The following is a 19413-nucleotide window of genomic DNA, read 5'->3' as shown; positions in this document are numbered from 1 at the left end:
TTTACAATTTGTATGATCTGTATCTTGCCTAATAGAGAGTAGAATAAAGCTAACTTAATTGAGAGCTGATTTATACTGTGAACAGAAATCTTTGTTCTCAAGAGCAAGTCACTGGAGCGTGTTAGCAGTGCATTTTCCAGATGAACTCCTTTTGTGCCTTATTTTGTGACTAGAATGAAGAAACTGAGGAATGGAGACCAAAAGCTTTCTTTTTGCTTAGAAGAAGTACCCTGCACCAGCTGAAAAAGTATTTTTAGCTCTCTAAGCTTCCTGGGAGATGCGAGACAGACTGCTTGCTTCCCTGTTGTTCCGTGGTTGTATCTATTCAGTGCTTCATGATATTTCACGTAATCGGTCTCTGACTTTGTACTGCACATCATAGGGCTTTATTTCCTGACAAAACCACATGCAAGTAGGGTATAAAGTGAGGTAACTGCAAATAAGTAAATTGAGCTAACTACTTGGAGTCCTATATAATTGGGTGATTAGGTGATAAGCTAATTATTAGCTGATAAGGTGAATAACCTTTACAAACCATAACAAAGGTTATTACAGCTGCTTTTATACATGGAAGCAAATAGGGACATAAAGATGTTGTCACTCACTGAATCAACAGCTAAGCTGAAGCCAGGAATCCTTTTTCAGGCTTTCATGCGACCACAAGACTTTCTGCCTTGTTGATTATTAAAGACTTCTAGCAACCATCAGTGCTGAGCCAAAACACATTTCTTCATATGCTTCCCCTTCTGCTTCCTGTAAGTAATTTTTAATCCTATGTTGTAAATGTATGTTATTGTGATATTGGAGCTGTGTTTATCCTAACACACATGAATGACTGTGAGCAGAGGTGGGGAGAGACAGGAGTTTGTTTTGCTTAGTGCAGATTGGTCTTGAGCTGTGAAGCTCAGTGAAGGATTTGAACTTTTGGTGCTTTGTACCTAGGGCCTTTGTTTAAGCCCAAATGTATTTCCTCATGAAATATCAACATGAAAAGCCCTCCTGTGTAGATTTCTCTCACGCCCTTTGTAAGATACCCTGCATGTCTGGAAGGTGAAGCCTACAGAGGTGACATGACACAGTCTAGTCACACCACAAGTCAGTGGGAAATGCAAAAGCGTAGCTTGTCTTTTCTAATACAGTTTTCTGCTGAACCATAGACACCAATAACATCAAATGTTCCAGGTGGGAAAACGCCAATGTGTATGGGTAGCAGAGATAGGGAAATCCTGTCACACTCATTTGGCCTTGTCTTCCCTTGCATAATCCTTCTGCCAGAGCTTGGCTGGCAGCACCACAGGCCAGGTCCGGGTTGAAAAGAGACACTGCTAGCTCACCTGCTCAATTCATCACTGAGAAACCTGGAAAATTAAACTAACCTTTCTGCTGCCGTGAGCTAATGTGCTCTGCTTGCAAGCATTAGTCACTTGTTTTTTTTTCCCAAATTATTATATCAAATGAAGAAAAAACCCAACAAGGTAGATCAAACGTGCTTATATACAATATGCTTATATGCATATACACAGTAATAACTGCACAGTATAATGAATACTCTTTCATTGTCATCCCGGTTCCTTTAACTTCTCTAGTATATTACTGAATGCAGCTTCTTCTTTTTAACACTTTCTGTTTTTTTAGCTCTTAGCTTAGAATATCTGCAGCACTAGGAATTTAGAATCCAGAAGATGCCTGTACAAATTCTTGTGTGCCATTTAAATGAGTCACATTTAAACAGCCTTCTCCGCTTTTAGAAATATTTTTCTGCTGGTTGTTTCTGACTTCTTTTTCTCATCTCTGGGGTTTTGCATGTTGGTGCTGAAAGCTGTTGTTTTAGGTGAAGGTGTCCCAGTCAGATGTTTGACCCAGACTTTTATCACATTAAAAATGAAATTTTGTCTCTGCATTATGTTTTAATCTTTTTTTAACAGAAATGTCTTGCACATTGCAGCAGCACATGGAAAGTAAGCGTTTCAGGCTTGTCCTTTGGTCCCCTTCATTCAGCTCCCCTTTTTTTTAACAGATTATCAGCAGAGCTTGCTGCTTCTGTGTATGGGTGGCAGGGGGAAAACAGGATGGGACTTTTCCCCTCTGGACTTTGGTGTGCTGGGCCTGTTAGTTCACAGCCACCAAGCTTAACAGCTGTAAAGATTATAAATGTATTCTCTGATAAGACTGTGTTGTATGTCTAAGAAACCATATATCTAAAAAGCACCAGGCAAAATATAATACTCCTCCATAATTCTTCTACTCAGTGTATTTCCATTGCTATGTTTAATAGAGCTAAGGCTGAGGCATTTTTCCTCAGATATAGACATGCAGCATGCTCTGTTTCCCTGGCAGTTCAGTGGTGGTGTGTTGAAATGGCAACTTTTCATCCTGATTCTTCTCCCCAGAAGAGTGCTCTCTTAAGGCACAGCTTTCTGACTCCGTACAGGTTCAGTCCTGCTTGCTTTCATGTAGGGGAATTAACTGCTGGTGGGTTCAGACTCAGCGTCACTCTTTCATCAGTATTTGCAGCAAGCACCATCCTTCCTTTTCCCGCGGTCATAACCAGTCTGTTTGCTTGAAAGTCTTAAATGTGCAATATAAAAGTGATTGAAACAGTGATAAACTGAGAACGCAATAAAATTAACCTGACTTCACTTCCAGTAGGATGATGAGCTAGAGTGAAGATAAAAGCAACTAAAACTCCAGCATGTGAATGCCCACTTGGGATGGAGTCCTGCCTTTCTCTCACCCCACTGCTTCTTCCTCCTGCTGCATGGTCTGTGCAGGCCCAGGCCTCCTCCGTGAGTACGTTCATTATCTTTGCAGAAAACCAATGGGGGAAAAAGTGTAGCCTTATTTTTTTTCTTGTAGGGTTAAGTGAGTTGAACTGGGTTATGGAGGTGTCTGATGAATGTAAGGGCTAGAGTGGAGGCTGAAGCATATGGCTAAAACCAGGAATTGCACAGCCTGGACAGGAAAGGTGGAAAGCTTTTGAAAATTAATGACCTGCCCTAACAGTCAGTGCCATAGTACAGACTGGTGGGCTGTGTGCCTTTGAGCTTAACCCTTCCAATAAACTGCACAAGCATTTGCTTCCTGGGAAGCACATGCTGCTGCTGCATGCAGTAGATGAAGTATAATGCAAGTAGCCACACTCCATCTCATAAGGGGAGTGACCTAAGCTGTGCCTTTGGACACACAGCACATTAGGTCTTTGCATAGTTTCATGTTGGAAAAGACCTCGGACATCCTTCCTGGTGCACGGTAGCAAGGGCTGAATTGCAGCAGCAGAGTTAACATCTGGCTTGGAAGCTCAGAGCTGCCGACAGCAGAGGGCCACTGGGAAACACAGCCTGGCCAGTCTTGCTTTGGCATGGAGACAACCCCCAACCAAACCAAAACTGAACTGTTTTCAGGTTCTATTTATCTTCTGAATAATCATCAGAACTGTTCCGGGAGGATAAAATTAAAACAAAAAAACCCCTCTTTGTAGAGGACATAATAATTACAAATAAGAGATTTATTTTGATGGAAGAATTATTCAAGTATCATGAAACAGAAAATAATCCAGCTTAAGGATGTTGGAAAATGTTACACCAGAAACATCAATATTAATATAGCACATTGTGGAAAACATGGAATTAGGTAATGTGTTCAATTTCCAGTCATATCAGCAGGATCATTAGCAGCAATTACAAACAGCAGAACTTAGGGTATTAAAATTGAAGAGGAGATACATTTTGTCTTTTTTTTTTTTTTCTCTGAAGTAGAAACCATTTGTAAAGCCCTCGGTGTCGTCCATAGCATAGAGTTGTGCATGTATTAAAAAAAAGAAAAGCAGGACTTGTGTGTTCTTGTTGAAATTTAACACTGATAAGGAGGCAAGTCAGTCAAGTCTATTCTACTTGCCTATTTTTTGGACCAAGAGGATTCCATATATAAACTTTTGGAAAAACAATAATCATAAAATCTTACTCTATATAAATAGTTATCTATAAAAGTTCCTTTACCCATAGAAAATCAGCATCCAGATTCTTCATTTTCTTTGAACATAAGGTGAGAATACCCTGCATAAACATCTTCTCTTTACACACACAGTGGTAAACTCTTGGTAGAGTGTCATTGACATTAACGAAGCTACCCCAATTCACATCAGCTGGCAACATAGTCCATAGGACCTAAGTTACATTGGAAGATAATAATAATTTCTCTCAAGCATTGTTTTGTGAATTCGGCCATTAAAACATGGGAAGTAATTAACATCTCAATATTACATATTGAAATTTAAAATACTGTAAAAATAGCATGTTAAGCATATAATTTTAAAATTGATAGGATTGACATTTCCTTGTATGGTGGTTAAGCAATTCAGATTCTGTGTAATATGGGTAGATCCACAGATTTCACCGAGTTTGTGTACTGTACCTATGTCAAGCCTGCCATCAGCACCAAGGTATTTGCATATCACAAAATATTCCGTTTTGTCACATCTAAATTTTACATGGTGCAGCTCTCATATCTGAAAAGGTATTTTAAACTCCTAATGTATAGCTAATACAAATTCAGCCAGTTCATGGAAGGTAGGACTAGGCTTCAAACAGATCCTAGGGCTCCGACTATTGCACTCTTCATCTCAAAAGCAAGACTGGGACACACATTCAAACTGAATGAGGGAACCTTCCCACTTCATGTTCTTATTCTTTCACTTGGCAGTGAGTGGTTTTTAGAATAAAGACCATCTTCTTGTCTGCAGGCAGCTCCATTCATATGGCCAATGGTTTCATTTGCACCTTCTGGTTGAGAACTCTCTTCAGTTGTCTGAAACAGAAATGACATGTCAGTGAAGGCATGTACGTGTCTTCCAACAGGCAGCCATCAGACTTGGTTGCCATTAAGTAGCCTGGCCTGACTCTCCTCCTTTAGCAGCACAACTTCTTAGCTTTGAAAGAAATGGAACTGAATGTGTACAAATGTTTGTAAGAGGAGGCTTGCGTCCCAAATATAGTACAATCTAGACAGCCAGCAATACTTAGGGTCTCTGCCTTAATTATTACATCCCCAGACGGCTGAGTTACTGCCTTCCCACCATTCGCAGCATCACTGGAGAACTCACCATGCGACAGCTCAGCAAGCTTTCCTTATAACACAGTGGGTGATGTGTTTTTAAGGCTGTGAGAAATTACCTATCATTTATCCAAAGCTGGGGCTGTAACCTATGAAGTCCTAATTTGGATGCATGTTAGACATTCATACTCAAAAAGCAATGGTGGGAATGAAATCCTTGGAACTGTCCCAAAACTTGGACACCTTCCTGGCTGAAGGCTTGCTTAGAAAGCCAAATATCCCTCAGTAGCATGCAATACCTAGAACTAGTAAAACTGTTGACTGCTGAGCTCGCAATTTCATGCAGCCCGGAGTCTGGCTGGTCTTGTTTGCACACAAGGCAGACAAAGCGAGGGGCTTGTCTATAACATGTTTCTCATCATAGGTCTGTATTACTCAGCTCTTTTTGGATTTGCCCCAGTAACACAATCCTCTCAGGCTTCTAGTAGCAGGTTATGCTCTGAGCTCAGTTTCAAGGCGCAGAACAATTCACACCACCAAAAATGAGGGTGTGCCCTACCAAAATAATTTACACTTGCTTTGCCAAATGCCTATCTGAATAAGAGTTAAAAAAATTCAAAACATACTTTTATTTTACACTCTGCATTCGCAGATGCATTCTTTTCTGTCTTCATTCCAGTTGCCTCTTCCATTTCTAAAAAAAAAAAGTAAGAAAATAAATAAGTCTGAAAGATCCAGGGTTAAGTAAGCACATAGTCAATTTAACAGCTGGCTGAAGTAAAAATACCTGATCAGCTATTCCTCTGGGCATTTAGCACAGAAGAGTAAGTGAAGAATGATGAATACTTCCCCAAACATTTTTCTGAGGCAATGTGATTAAGGTATCATGACTATAGTTTGGAGGTGTTTAGAGAAAAGAAGGAAATTAGCAGCTTGACTGTAGCATGAGGGTTCAGCTAGACCTTTCAGAGCCGAATTCTGTCTTTGTCCAGCAGGTTCATGCTAGTCTTAACTCCAGCTGTTACAATCTCAGGAGATGGGAATGTTCAATGTAGAATGGGCTCGGAAAGTCCTTACGCTAACAGTATACCTGACATTATTTTCCCCTGAATTGGTCCCCAGGTAGAAGATAAATAGAGCCTGAAAACTTTCCGGCTAAATGTAAGTGAGACAATTGTGTTCTAGTACACCAGTTTAAAAGGAAAAAAAAAAACCCCAAACCAAAAAAGCAGCAACAACAAAAAAAAAAGGTAGAGCACACTATGGAAAGTTTCAGCAGCGTTTCAGCAGTGTTTTTCAGGCCTGTGCTGAATTAATATATTTGCTCTTTAACATGTAGCATATGTGACCAGAAATGTGTAGTAACACCAGGTCTGTGAGAGAAAGGATCAAGAGCAGAATTTTGCCTAAAAGTTTGGATGAAGTACATATGAGATTTTTTATTTATTTGTAAGACTTTGTGTTAAGAACAGCAGTTTGGACAACTGGTAAGAAATGTAATTGATTACTTTCTCTTGCATGTAATGGCCTAGATTATGGTGGCTGCTGTTTCTGACGAGTCACTTGGAAAATTAACAGAGTATTCCTTTGAGCACTAAAGCATGCATACCTGTGAGAAGTTCATCAAGTGTCTCCACTACATGTTTTGCATCTTCCATTGTGAAACACATTGGTGGTTTAAATTTTAGTATATTTCTGTGGGGTCCATCTGCACTAAGAAGGATGTGATGCTCCTTCAGCCTGTGGAAAGAGGAAACATCTGTGTTAGACAGAGGTATAAAACTTTAATGTGTCCTGTCAGATCTTTCAGGATGAGTTTGATTTTGAAGCTTTTGTTTTACTATGTTACCAAAAACTACACAAATGTAAACTGAAATTAATGACTAACTGCTGGGGAATATTAGATGGGTTTAATCACTGCATGTAGTCTTTAAAAACCATTTACTTGTAAATGAGATGAAGGGCTTCAGCAGTGGCTGGTGTTCGCTTTTCTTGGTCTTTCACCAGATCCACGCCTACAAACAGTCCAACACCCCTGGAACAGGGAAAAAAAAATACAGACAAGTGAAATCCAGTGTCAGTAACCCAAGCCTCCTACTGCAAATGCAAAACCTGTTTCTAACAACTGCAGTTCCCTTCCCTGGGAGGCAAGTGAGGAAGAAGCAGGAAAGAGAGGAGACTTCCTCTCTTCTCATCTTTTGGCACTGGCTACTTTGGATGATAAGTGGGATAACAGATATTTCTGAATAAATAAATTTAGCTGGCTCATTAAGGCTACATGGCCAGTTAAGAATGACGGAATAACTTTCTTATCCTGTAAGTCTCAAGTCAAGGAGCTGTGGAATACAAATAACCAGAACTAAGAACAACCCCACAACCCAATGCCCCCTTAAAAACCAAAAGGCACTTATCATGGTAGTAACACGAGATGAGGAAAGCCCACACTAACATCTCCAAATGAAATGGACCAGAGATTTGGACAAAGTCACCATCATCCCGACAGTGTGCTGACAACTGGGCTATTCTGTGCAGATGGCTCTTTCTCCTGCTTTGTCGCAGAGCTTTTCAGTGGCTACGCTTAAACCTAACTAAGCAGATGAATGGACAAGTTTTTCAAAAAATAACACTGTCTTGCAGTATTGGTTTTGGGTAGTCGATTTTTAAAAAAAAATGAGGTGCAGCATAATGATGCCAATGTTTCTGCGTTCCCCTCACCCCAAACTTGTTGATTTTTCTAGCACGGTTATTCTTCTTCTCTGACATTGCTGCAAGGCACCCACCTGATATCTCCCACTAAGGGATGTTTCTCCTTTTGCTCAGCCAACAACTCCAGGAGATAATTTCCTACTCGTGTAGCATTTCCTTGGAGATCTTCTTTTTCTATTATCTCCAGCACAGCCAAACCAATAGCACAAGACACTGGATTGCCTCCAAACTGATAGTAAAGACAGATAGGAAAACAAAACCCATCAGAAACATCCATCTGTGTCTATCCACATGGTTTTCACTTGCCCTCTCCTGCTTGGCATGTTGTAAGGAAAGCTTGAGGAGGTGGGGATTTTGTGCTGTGTAGGCTGTGGAGCACCATCTCTCATGCTTTGGGAAGTGTGAGAGGCCCAAGGCTGGGGCCTCCTCTTCAGGTTTCAGTAATCTGAAGATTTCACAGCTGAAGCATTCAGTCTGCTCTCATGGTTTGCTAACTGCATGTGCAGGCAAAATGCTCCTGTGAAGAGCAGTGGGTGATAGCTCTGGTATTTCTTGAACTGGAGGGTATAAACTCCATTGAAAGCAGGAAGATTCACAATAGCTGGGAAGAAGGCTTAGTCAAAGAAGCAGAAAGAGGACTCAGTGTAAAGAAAGCTGCTCCTCTGTGGCATGCAGGCAGCTCGTGTTTCCTGGTAAAGGGTCACTGTTTTGTTAGGTGACAAAGCAGACCAAGGCCTGCCAGGGCAGGAGCCCCACCAGCACACAGCTTGTCCCAGAAAGTGAAATTTTACATGGCCAACATTTCGGAGTGGGGAGAGGGAAAAGTAAGGAAGAATTTATCTGTATGGATGTGAGCCGAGATGCACGACTTGCCAGAGAGCTAATGCTGGTCCATATTAAGACACACCACTTGGTACAGAGCATATTTCACAGCTTTCTTTTAGATATTAGATGGAGGTTGGCTCAAGCTCTTAGTAACATGATGCAGTGATGGATGCAGAGTTTAGCTGAATCACCTGAACAACTTCTAATTGCTAAATGCAGATCAAAAGGAAAAAAAAAAAAAAAAAAAAAAAGGCAAGCCTTCACCTACAAACTTACTGTATTGAAATACTCCAGTCCAGAAGCACCAAAACTTTCAGCAATTTCCCTCGTTGTGACCACACAAGACATAGGGTGGCCATTGCCAATGGGCTTTCCCATGGTGACAATGTCTGGCACAAAGTCTTCACCTTGCAGCTGGAATGCCCAAAAATGCTTCCCAACTCTGCCAAAGCCAACCTGGACCTCATCAGCAATGAACACCCCACCTGCGGCACGCACGTACCTGAAAACAAATAGAACAGCCTGAATGACTAGTGCTGCAGTACGTGCCTTGGGTAGGCAATCTTGGACAAGGCAGTTTGTATTACAGAAATTCTCCAGTGTGAGACCAGGTTGCTGAAACACAGCTATAGCTATTTCAATCGACAAACATTTTAGTTTGCTAAATGTTAAGAAAAAAAATAATCTGGTATTTTGGTGCAAAATAGAGGTACTGTAATGGTACTGCAGGGTTATATCTATGATGGTTCAACTTCATCTTCCATCAGACTTATGGCCTGAGGAATAAAGATAGAAAAGGAAAGACAATTATCCAGCCAAAAACAATTGGTCAGCTGTTGTTCCATAAAAAAACAGAAGTGGAATCATGGTCTTCAAAAAGTAGAAAGGAACCATAGATAGCCAGGAACAAGAGAGGGTGATAGCTGAATTGATTGGATAAGCCTATAGTAAAGAACCTGTTTCTTTGGTTAATTTTCCAGTTGTGCCCTTTTGAAGTGATGTACGTACTCTGCCACTTTCTGGAAATAGCCCACAGGTGGAATTACTTGGCCTCCACAGCTCTGCATGGATTCGGCTATGAAGGCAGCAATCTACAAAAAACAAATGCAGGTGAGAGCTGTGTTCATCTACTTGGCCTTTGCACAAACATCTAACAGTCTAGAAATAAATGTTTAAATGTGTGCCTTAATTTAATCACGCAATGGGTTGGACATCTGAGGGCTCTTGAGAACAGCTATGGCTAAAGAATTTATTCATTTTGTAATCTGGGGTGCCCAAATTTGCAGTAGCCAGGGCCACCTTTGCAACCCGATGGGAATACAAGGACCTCCATTAGTCCTACAGTTGTTAAAGTGGAAGACGCTTACTGGTATCAGCGGACCTTGGATCAGGCTCCCGGGAGCACTGTAAATTTATTTACAAATGTCAATTTACAGGAGACACATAGCAGTGTTTGCCATTTTTCCCAGAAGGTTGATAACTTGCTTAATGCCAAGGCTCTCCAGTAATGGGCATAGGTGGTGATCAGCTTTTTTGTTCAACCCTGAACACCAGGCATAGCTGGGTAGAAGCTGAACTGTAAGATGACCTGAGGCTATGCTTTGGGCACCTCTGCCTAATGCAAATAACTACACAAGTAAAATGTCAGCATGAGGCACTTGACAAAAGAGGAGAAAAACTCTATAGGTGAAATAAGTCCAGTTGCTAGGAATGAAAAAGAAGTTATTTCAAGTCAGGAAGGGGAAGAGCAGCAGATCAGATACACTGGAACATCAAAATTTTGTTTCTTGTCAACAGCAGAGGTCTATGCAGCAGAGATACGATATTACCCCAAAGTCTCAGCATAAGTCTGCTATTTAAGGGATTGCATCCCCACACCACTTGTGAACCCTCCCTGAGCATCAAGAGGTCTCTCTGGGCTGGTGCAGTCTTCCTGGAAACAAGGCTGAGCAGTGACGTGTAAAGAACCGTACATTATATTTGAAGAGGCATGCTATGGCCAAAGAGTACGAAGCTTCCCATAGCATGTGAGGCTTAGCCTTTAGCACAACTTGTCCTGCCACAGATCTATGTCACCAAAACCTAAGAAATATGCAAGAGAAAGGAAACAAGGGAAGAAAAACACAAAACTATCCGTTAGTAGAGAACAAAAAAAAGTTGATAAAGAAACTAAAATAAGAGTGACTTAAGTCCATTGGACTAGAAGGGAACATGTTCCAGTCTCCACTGAAGTCTTCTGGGACTTCAGTGGGCTTTGGATCAAGCCCTTCATGTCTCAAAACACTAATGCCATCATACAAAATATTAATACATACTTTAGGTAAACCTGTTCAGCCATTGTCTGTTTTTATCAAGGTCATACTGTAAATGATTGAAAGGTTCACCTTTCTAGATGACTCCAAAGTTCTATTAAGCTACTAGACTCAGAAATCCAGTATCAAGATTTTATCTAGCATATTTTCTCCATGTCCTGGAGACTTTTATATATCCTTGCTAGAATTTGTGACGTAGTTTATCAGCTTGCCCTAACACATTTACAATCTACTGATTCAATGCATAAAATAGGAAATTAAACTGCTTTGGTTGTTATCGTCTTGTTTACAACTATTATTGATCCTTTCATTGATGCCTAGAAAAATTATGATACGAGTATCAGGTAGAAAAATGACTCATTTTGAACACAGAACCCACCATGGGAAAATGAAGGTGGGGGGTGGGGTGAGGCAAGGGAAACCAAGTAAAGAAATGTGTCCTTAGTTGCCTGTTTCATGCCCCCATGCCACACTTCATAGATGAAGCCTCAGCATTTCTAGAGCACAAACCACACACCTTGCGTCCATTCTTCTGTGTTTCTTCAATAATCTTTTTCACCTCTTCAGCATAAGCACTTGCTGGATCTGGGTCATCTTCCCTATATTTCCCTCTGTAGATATCCGGAGAAGGAGCCTGAAAAGACCAATAAGTTGTTGGTTTTTTTTTTTTTCTTTTAAAACCCATCCTTCTATGAAATATTTACGTGCTTTCCTGTTGCTCTGCATTTTTGTCTTTCCACACAGGTGGATAATAGGAGTTATTACAGCCTGAATTTCTCCATGCAAAAATGCTTACAGGAGCTTAAACTCAATCCAGCCCTGTGATGTGTTCAACATTACTGGATGCAGCTGCTGAAAAAGGCATTGTCTACCTCATCACCTTTCAAGACCACCCCTCCTCTTCCCCTAAGACACAATACTGAGCCCTCATCCATCATCTCCTTTCAGATTCTGCAGAAAGATCCATTTCTGCAAGTGGAGAATGGGGTTTTCCAGTCTGTCACTTCCCTTCTAGCATCCTAGTCACGGTATGAAGCTGTATCACCTTCAAGCCTCTACAAACAGAGTCGGGAGATGTTCAGTAAGTAAGAGGAAGGCAGTGGTATAAAAACGTAGATACTACTTCAGCAGTGTGGTTAACACAAGGAGGCCTAGATAGGAAAGACCTGCTTGGTGTACATCTCTGGACTGAATGATTTTTGTCTTTGTAAGTTCAGGCTGAAAATCAAACAGTATCCCACTCAGCTGGACACCCATGAGCTCTATACCCAGATCTGTGTGAACTTGTGCGGTCTGCCTTGCCAGTTTTTGGAAGCAGCCTGTCCTGCGTATCTTTAGACAAGCCAACACAACAGATACTGGCTAAGTTCTTCCAACTGTGTAACTACACAGTGCAGTGACTCAGGAAACTTGTAGCACTATGAAGGAAGTCAGTCTCACAGCTGAATAACTTCTTAGAAATCCAAAAGCAAACAATTTTGCTGTGTTTAATCCACTGACACACAGCCAAGTACATGTACTCTAGCATCAGCAAAACAGAATGAAAGTGTATTTACACCAGAAGTGGGTAATTCAATATGTTGCATAACAGGCATAAAAATGACAAAAAACCAAAAAAACACACTTACCACATGCACAAACTCCTTCTTGCTGTCCTTTCCCAGCTGATTAAATTTATAGGGACTGATGTCAATCAGAGATGTAACATGGCCATGGTAAGCACTGCATAAGTGTTAAATATTGAAGTCATTTTTCACCAAATGTATAGAAGAGCTAAATTTACAACTGTGCCCATAAATAGTCCAGAATAAGCAACTGTATCTGCAACACAGTAGCACTGTTTGTGAAGGGATCTTGATTTAATTTACTCTTTGTCTTTCTCTCACAGGCAATATGCAATTGCTGTTGACTTTAATTCACCAGCAAGACTGGAACCAGGAGGTATTTTTCTTGCATAAAATTAAGTGCCAGCATGGGGACGGACCAAGATGATGTTCCTTGGACTGCACTGCCTCTAAGGTGGCTTCCCTAGCAGCCTTACCCAGCAATTAAAGGGTGAGACCAGCTCCCTCATTTCCAGCTTGTGGGCCCCACTCCAGCCAATCTAAGCTTTGCAAGCAAGACCCCAACACCGTTGCAGAGACTCTCGAGAGTGTGCATTGCACTGGAAGGTGGGGATCTTACGCAGCAGCAGCACACCACCGCCTGCCCTGAAGGCCCTGCAGGCTAGACTGTCTGGCAGAAGTCACTTTCAGGATAAGGATTAATATTGTATGAATATAAAACTTTTATATTGCAGAGTATGCAAAAGCTGGTTACGACGGAGACCAATTTAATTTAAAAATGAGGAAACAGATTCTTGAGACTGAAGCATGTAGCAGCTTCATTCAGGCAATAAACACTTTCATTCAGCCATAAACTTGAAGTGAAGGGAACCTCAAACCATATCAAAGACATGTCACAATCTCACAGTAGCATACACAGCGGGTAGAGAGGACAGTTTTGCATTCCTTTGTCTTCTTTACACCTTTCTACTAGCCAGTCAACAAAATCTGCCAAAGGACACAAAGAAAAGACAGAAAGCCCACGCTGACTGGAATGGTAGCTATGGCAAAAGCCTACAGAGCCTTGGGACAATGGCAAAGAAATACCCCGTCGTGTTCAGAAAGACAAGATGTTGCAGTGAAACAGTGACAGAGCCAGCTCCATCCTCAGCTTCTCCTGACAGAAGCTGCTCTCAGTGGTTCCAGATCTTGGCCACATGAGTCAAGGAGGGCTAACAGGGATCTGAGCATGGCTGGGTCAAAGCAGCTTTGTGCCATTCAGAGACACATGCTCTTGCAGTTGCTCTGGCTGGACTTGCTAATCACAGCCTAAGAAGATCCAGCCCTACAGCACATAACTAACTCTACAGCTGCATCTAGGATAGGGAAACACAGGGATGTGGTCAGCCACCTTCCCCATGGCTGACAGCCCTCTCGGTGTCTCCCAATTTTGGAGCTGCTTGGTTTTGTGTGTACTTGTGTTCACTGGAGGAGAGTGGTGCATCAGTGCAGCACCGCTGCAGAGCTACAGGATCTTTCTTCTTGACCACTGAATATTTATTTGTACAAAAAGAAACATGTCCAGCAGAGACATGACAAACAGAAAGCCCTTTTCCAGAGCAGCCCAGTGGCCAAACCACTCACTGATGTTGAAAACCAACATTCAAGTCTCTGGCCTGAATTGCTCTAGAAGTCTCTGTGGGAAATACCCTGTAACAGGTGATTGACTTTCTGAGATGCCTGACAAGCTTCTTTTTCAGAGATCTTCAAAACTTGTGTTTATCTGAATGTAGAAAAGGGATTTCCTGACCTGTTCTGGTATGACAGCAACAAAGCTTTTCTTTCAGCAGGCAGTGGAGTACAAACAGCAGGGGGCTGCTGAAAAATCACTTCTGAAGTAATGGCAGGAGTTTCTGGCTACATTCACATAAGCTACTCTGTGTACTTACTTTTCAAGGGTGATCACATCTTGGTGCCCATGGTACTGCCGAGCCAGTCGTAAAGCAAGATCATTTGCTTCAGACCTGCATAATACCAGATACAGCCACCAAACAGTGAGGAAGCACTTCCAATTAAAGTGGTATTCTGACAGAGAAGAGGAGGCACAGGACTAATGGATATATAATAAATCAACGCAGCAGGCTCTGGTACTATACATACTACATTGCTAAGGTTGAGACTGAATGTCTGTAAGAGGGCAAAGAAAAAACAGCTCTTTGTATAAATACCAAACAAAGAGATGCTTTCTTTCCCTCCCCTAGTTTGCTCGTAGACGTTTACCTCCTCTTGGTACAAATGAGACTGCTTTGCAGCCGAGAGTGCAATGCAGCCACAAACCCTTGAAAAGCAACAGCTTGCCAGCCCCATCTCCCACCCTCCATAACAGCTCCATTCTCCCCAGCACTTGCACCATCAGGCAGCAGAGAACGCAAATCTGCTCCCTGGACAGGTACTCATACTTAAAGCCTGACCCATAGCAACCCCTCTGCTCACAAGCGCCTGCAGGTTGTCTTTTCTGGCAACAGAAGTGATCACAGACTAAATGGACTGCCTAAAGAAAACTACTCATTTCCAAGGTCATATGCCAGTTTACCGATAGCATGCACTGATCTGTACATAACATTTCACCAATTTGCAGTCTAATTTCCTTTTCCTGCTTCCCCCCCCTTTTTTTTTTTTTTTTTTTTGCATAGCATTCAGCAGACCAGTTTCTTGTTTTGGCTTTCCTTCATTGAGCCATCACACTAAATATGACAGCTGCACATGGGAAGGATCCTTCAATCAGTACTAGAAATATTTTTGTTGTTTAGTAGTTAAGTCCTACTTAGTAAGGTTTAGACCAAGCCCTTCCAAGCGTCCATCTCAAACAGAAGCAAAATAGTCATAATGGAAAAAAAAATATTCAGACATACCCAGAGTTAACAAAATAGCAAACAGAGAGTTTCTTGGGTAGGGTGGCTGTAAGACGCTGCGCGTAATGAACAAGGTTGTCATGCAGGAACCGGGAATTTGTATTGAGCAGTTCCATTTGTTTTGTTGCAGCCTTTATCACTTCTGGATGACTGTGACCGACTAAAGAAGAAAATAATTAGTTATTACTAGCAAGCAGTCAGCTATTGAACCACACAAAGAGATTCGGAGAAGCAATGTGAACATCATCACTTGGGAGGAGTGTGTTCTGATCCCCATTAGAAATGAAGGAATAGAAGGAGACTTGTAAGTTAAACTGCTTACCATGTGCAACATTGTTGATACAGTCTAAGTATTTTTCTCCTTTCTCATCAAACATATATTGGCCCTGAGCACGCACTATCTTCAGAGGGTCCTTGGCAAAGAACATTTTGCAGGAAGGCCTAAAAAAACCCAAAAAACATTTTAACATCATTTTAGTTTTCACAGTTGTTCCCCCTCCTTAGAGTGTTGAGGGGGTTGATCTTTTGCAGCTCTGGAGACGACTGCCTCCCTCTGCAAATAGCTTCTTGAGCACTTCAGATGGTGGTCAGGATGGTGCTGAAATTAAAAAGTCTCTGCACACCTCCCCAAGCACAGTGGGAACAGAAGTAGGTCTTTAATAAGGGTGTTTTCAAAGCATGACTCTGTCTGCAAGTGGTTTCCCAGGAGCACAGTGACTGCAAGTCCTTCCATGTCCTGCTGCATTTCTAGGCTGTAGCTGTTTGTTTACATGCCTTATGAATGTATATGGCTGTCATGGTTTAAACCCAGCCAGCAACTAAGCACCACACAGCTGCTCGCACACTCACTCCCTTTGCCCCAGCGGGTCAGGGAAGAGAACTGGAAGGGTAAAAGTAAGAAAATTCGTGGGCTGAGATAAAGACAGTTTAACAGGTAAAACAAAAGCTGTGCACACAAGAGAAGCAAAACAAGGAACTCCACTTCTTCCCATCAGCAGGTTCAGCCACCTCCAGGAAAGCAGGGCTCCATCATGTGTAACGGTTCCCTGGGAAGACAAATGCCACAAGTCTGAATGGCCCCTCCTTCCTTCTTCTTCCTCCAGCTTTATATGCTCAGTATGATGAAATATGGTGTGGGATATCCCTTTGGTCAGCTGGGGTCACCTGTCCCGGCTGTGTCCCCTCCCAGCTTCTTGTGCACCCCCAGCCCACTCACTGGTGGGGTGGGGCGAGAGGCAGAAAAGGCTTTGACTCATTGTAAGCCCTGCTCAGCAACGACTACAGCATCCGTGTTTTCAGCACAAATCCAAAACATAGCCCCATACCAGCTACCATGAAGAAACCTAATGCTATCCCACCCAAAACCAGCACAATGGCCAATTATCTTGCTGTGAATAAAACGAAGTTTGTTAAGCCTTGTTTTATACTATATCATTACCGTTCATCACACAATGGCTGACTGTACTGTATAGAGGTCACACTCAAGAACACCACATTATTGCCTTGTGGGTCCTAAAAATCTCACTATCTCATCCTGCTTGCTTTGGAATAAAATCTTTAAAAGCAGCTTTTTATAGGCACCTAAATCACACCGGCTTCCAGCAAAACTCAGGCTCCTTGTAAAATTATACAAAGTACTCTTTAAACACTTTATCCCCCCACACACACACCTTTGAGTACATGCCAGCTATGTAATTACGTTGGATGTTATTACTGAGGGGAATAAAGTCTTCTGAACTTTTAGTAATGTTTATATGGCCTCAGATACCTGGAAAGACCTGTGTTTAACTCAGCCACAGAGCTATTGTTGGGTATATTGATATTATGAACTTGTAAAGCCCGTATGGGACTCCTAGAAAGTGGAGTTAGTTCACTTTCTGACAGTCTCTAGCCCCACTGCATAGGTCTTTCCCAAGGCTATTTGGTACGCTTTAAAAGCAGCGCACATCATCATCATCACCTGCCATCTCTTCACTACGGTTTTTTTCTTCTAACAGGTGTCAGCTCGCTCAGTGAGTTTCTTTTTGCACGCCCGGCACGGTGGATCTCACAGTCCCTGCGCAGGGAAGGGATCCTGCGCTGCCCCCCGCCCATCCCCCCCGCACGCCGCGCCAGGGCACTACTTCTGTGACCCTTTGCTGCGCTGCCTGTACATGCCACACACCTCTAACGCCCTCAGCCAGCAGCCGGCACTGCTTTTAACAATCCGCACTCGTTTGTCACTCGGCAGCACCCACCGAGGCCAGACCCGGGCGGCACACACGGCGGCGGCTGCCGGCGCTCGTCCCCCACGGCCCCGGGCGCTCCCGGCTGAGTGACCCCTCAGCCTCACCGTTCTTCAGCAGCGGGCAGGTCGCTCACGGACCCCAAGCCCTGACCCCGCACCGCCGCGTTTCAGACGGACGCCGGGCACCACGGTGGGGCGGCTTGCGCGGGTCCGCTAACAGCAGCGAAGCGGCGTTTGACGCGCTGCGCTGTAACGGCTGCACCGGCATCACCCCCGCCCCCCCCCCCCCCCGGGAGCTGGAGGTGGCACGGAGGTGGCACACGGGTCTGGCAAGCGGAGATGACGGGTCGTGCACGGACCCACGCGGGGCCGGAGAGGCTCCCCGGCGCCGTGAGGGCCGCCGCCACCGCCGGGGGCCGGTGCAGCCGCCACAGAACGTCCTCGTCCTCATCCGCCCCGCCGCCCCTACCCGATGTGCTTCCTGCGCAGGGCGAGGGTCTCCGCCTTGCTGTAGCGCTCCTCCATCGCCCCGGCCCTGCCCTGCCCCGCCCCGCCCGGCTCGGCATGACACTGCTGGGGGCGCTGGGGACACCCCGCCTCTTATGCCGGCGCCGGGCCCCGCCCAGCCTCTGCTCGCCCCGCCTTCCCCTTCCATTTTTGGGCCTATTCGGCCGGGGGGCGGGGCCGGGGGCGGGGCCGGGCCGGCCGTGCCAGGCGCCGCTTTGCTCGGTGTGCTTACGGTGGGCAAAGCGCTTCTGCTGCAGACATCCTCCTGGGGGGCACCGAGCGGCTGATTTAATCAGAATTAGGGTCATAACAGAAAGATCTTCACAGCTCCTTCTCTGTCGGAACCTGGTCATAAGTGTAGGCTGAGGTGTACTCACATCCATCCATCAAAGCCAGTACCTGTATTTCTTGTAAAGCGCAGCAAATTAGTAAGAGCATGGTTTTCTGTGTTTTTAGACATGTAAGTAGAAAAGAGCTCGAGCCCTGGTGCCCTGATGTATCGGTACGCCCTTTTTGGCCTGGGCAAGACCTAAGTATAACCTGTCCCATGAGCTCCTTCTAACCACTACGCCAATGTAGAAGTGATTTGCCTGCTCGGTGGTGGACTTGGGAGTGCTGGGTTACAGACGAATCTCAAAGGTCTTTTCCAACCTAAACGATCCTTTGATTCTATTTCTTCATGGTTCCCCTTGATGACCATCTCACTGGACGTCAAAGCCCGTAAGAAAAAGAGGGGACAATTTCATGGGGAAGAATGGCAGAACTCACATCCAGAGGCATTGTGTTTCAGACCAGTTTAGCTGCTGATAGAGCACCTCAGCTTTACCTTCCCCTTCGCATGGATGATGCCCCCTGCTCCTCGGCTGAGAGCTGCATGGGCAGCCAGCAGCAAAACCTGCACCTACTCCCTGCTGCCCATCTGCAGCTCGTCTGTGCCACCTGCAGCTCTGTGTTTGGAAGAGTTTTCAGAGAGCTTATGTAAAGCCACACAATTCAGCCCTGCTGATACTTGTCTTTTCTAGATCAGTATCCAGTATGTCATCCCAAATTTTGCAGATGGAAGAAACACACCTCCTGATTTTTACATTTTTTTATATCTGCCTGTAAGCCACCTTTCTGCTTCTCTAGTCAAGCACTTCTTTTCCTACAGCCGTTTTCTTGAGTTTCTTCAGACAGTGTTAATTTTGGAACTCCACAGCTTTCACATTCCTGCATTCCTGCTGCATCAGAAGCCTTGCCTCATCAAATCAGCCATGCAGCAGAAGCAGTAGGAGGCACCAGCAGCTACACCTCTATACCCCAGCAGAGACAGCAGCTGCCTGCTTTCGGTG

General features: G+C 43.8%; 1 protein-coding gene and 2 long non-coding RNA genes across 3 annotated transcripts; 2 read left to right on the top strand and 1 right to left on the bottom strand.

Annotated features, from left to right (window-relative positions):
* The first annotated feature begins 564 nt into the window (after window positions 1-564).
* Window positions 565-3752, top strand: LOC121089988. Its single transcript, XR_005828441.1, has 2 exons — window positions 565-755; window positions 2647-3752. It is a non-coding gene; the product is annotated as an uncharacterized LOC121089988 (long non-coding RNA).
* ETNPPL (ethanolamine-phosphate phospho-lyase) lies at window positions 3488-18180 on the bottom strand. Its single transcript, XM_040597848.1, has 13 exons — window positions 18045-18180; window positions 15671-15789; window positions 15349-15508; window positions 14386-14460; window positions 12521-12614; window positions 11410-11526; window positions 9589-9671; window positions 8857-9082; window positions 7830-7984; window positions 6995-7084; window positions 6659-6789; window positions 5676-5743; window positions 3488-4803 (listed from the first exon to the last, which is right to left on the bottom strand). Exons 1-13 carry the CDS (start codon window positions 18098-18100, stop codon window positions 4672-4674), a joined length of 1506 nt encoding a protein of 501 aa, XP_040453782.1. The 5' UTR covers window positions 18101-18180; the 3' UTR covers window positions 3488-4671.
* On the top strand, window positions 11533-14209 carry LOC121089992. Its single transcript, XR_005828442.1, has 2 exons — window positions 11533-11920; window positions 12781-14209. It is a non-coding gene; the product is annotated as an uncharacterized LOC121089992 (long non-coding RNA).
* Window positions 18181-19413: the final 1233 nt, after the last annotated feature.

This window comes from Falco naumanni, chromosome 1 (assembly GCF_017639655.2).
Source record: "Falco naumanni isolate bFalNau1 chromosome 1, bFalNau1.pat, whole genome shotgun sequence".
Taxonomy (NCBI): Eukaryota; Metazoa; Chordata; class Aves; order Falconiformes; family Falconidae; genus Falco; species Falco naumanni.
The sequence above is the reverse complement of the archived record's forward strand: the minus strand, read 5'-3'. Positions and strand labels throughout refer to the sequence as shown.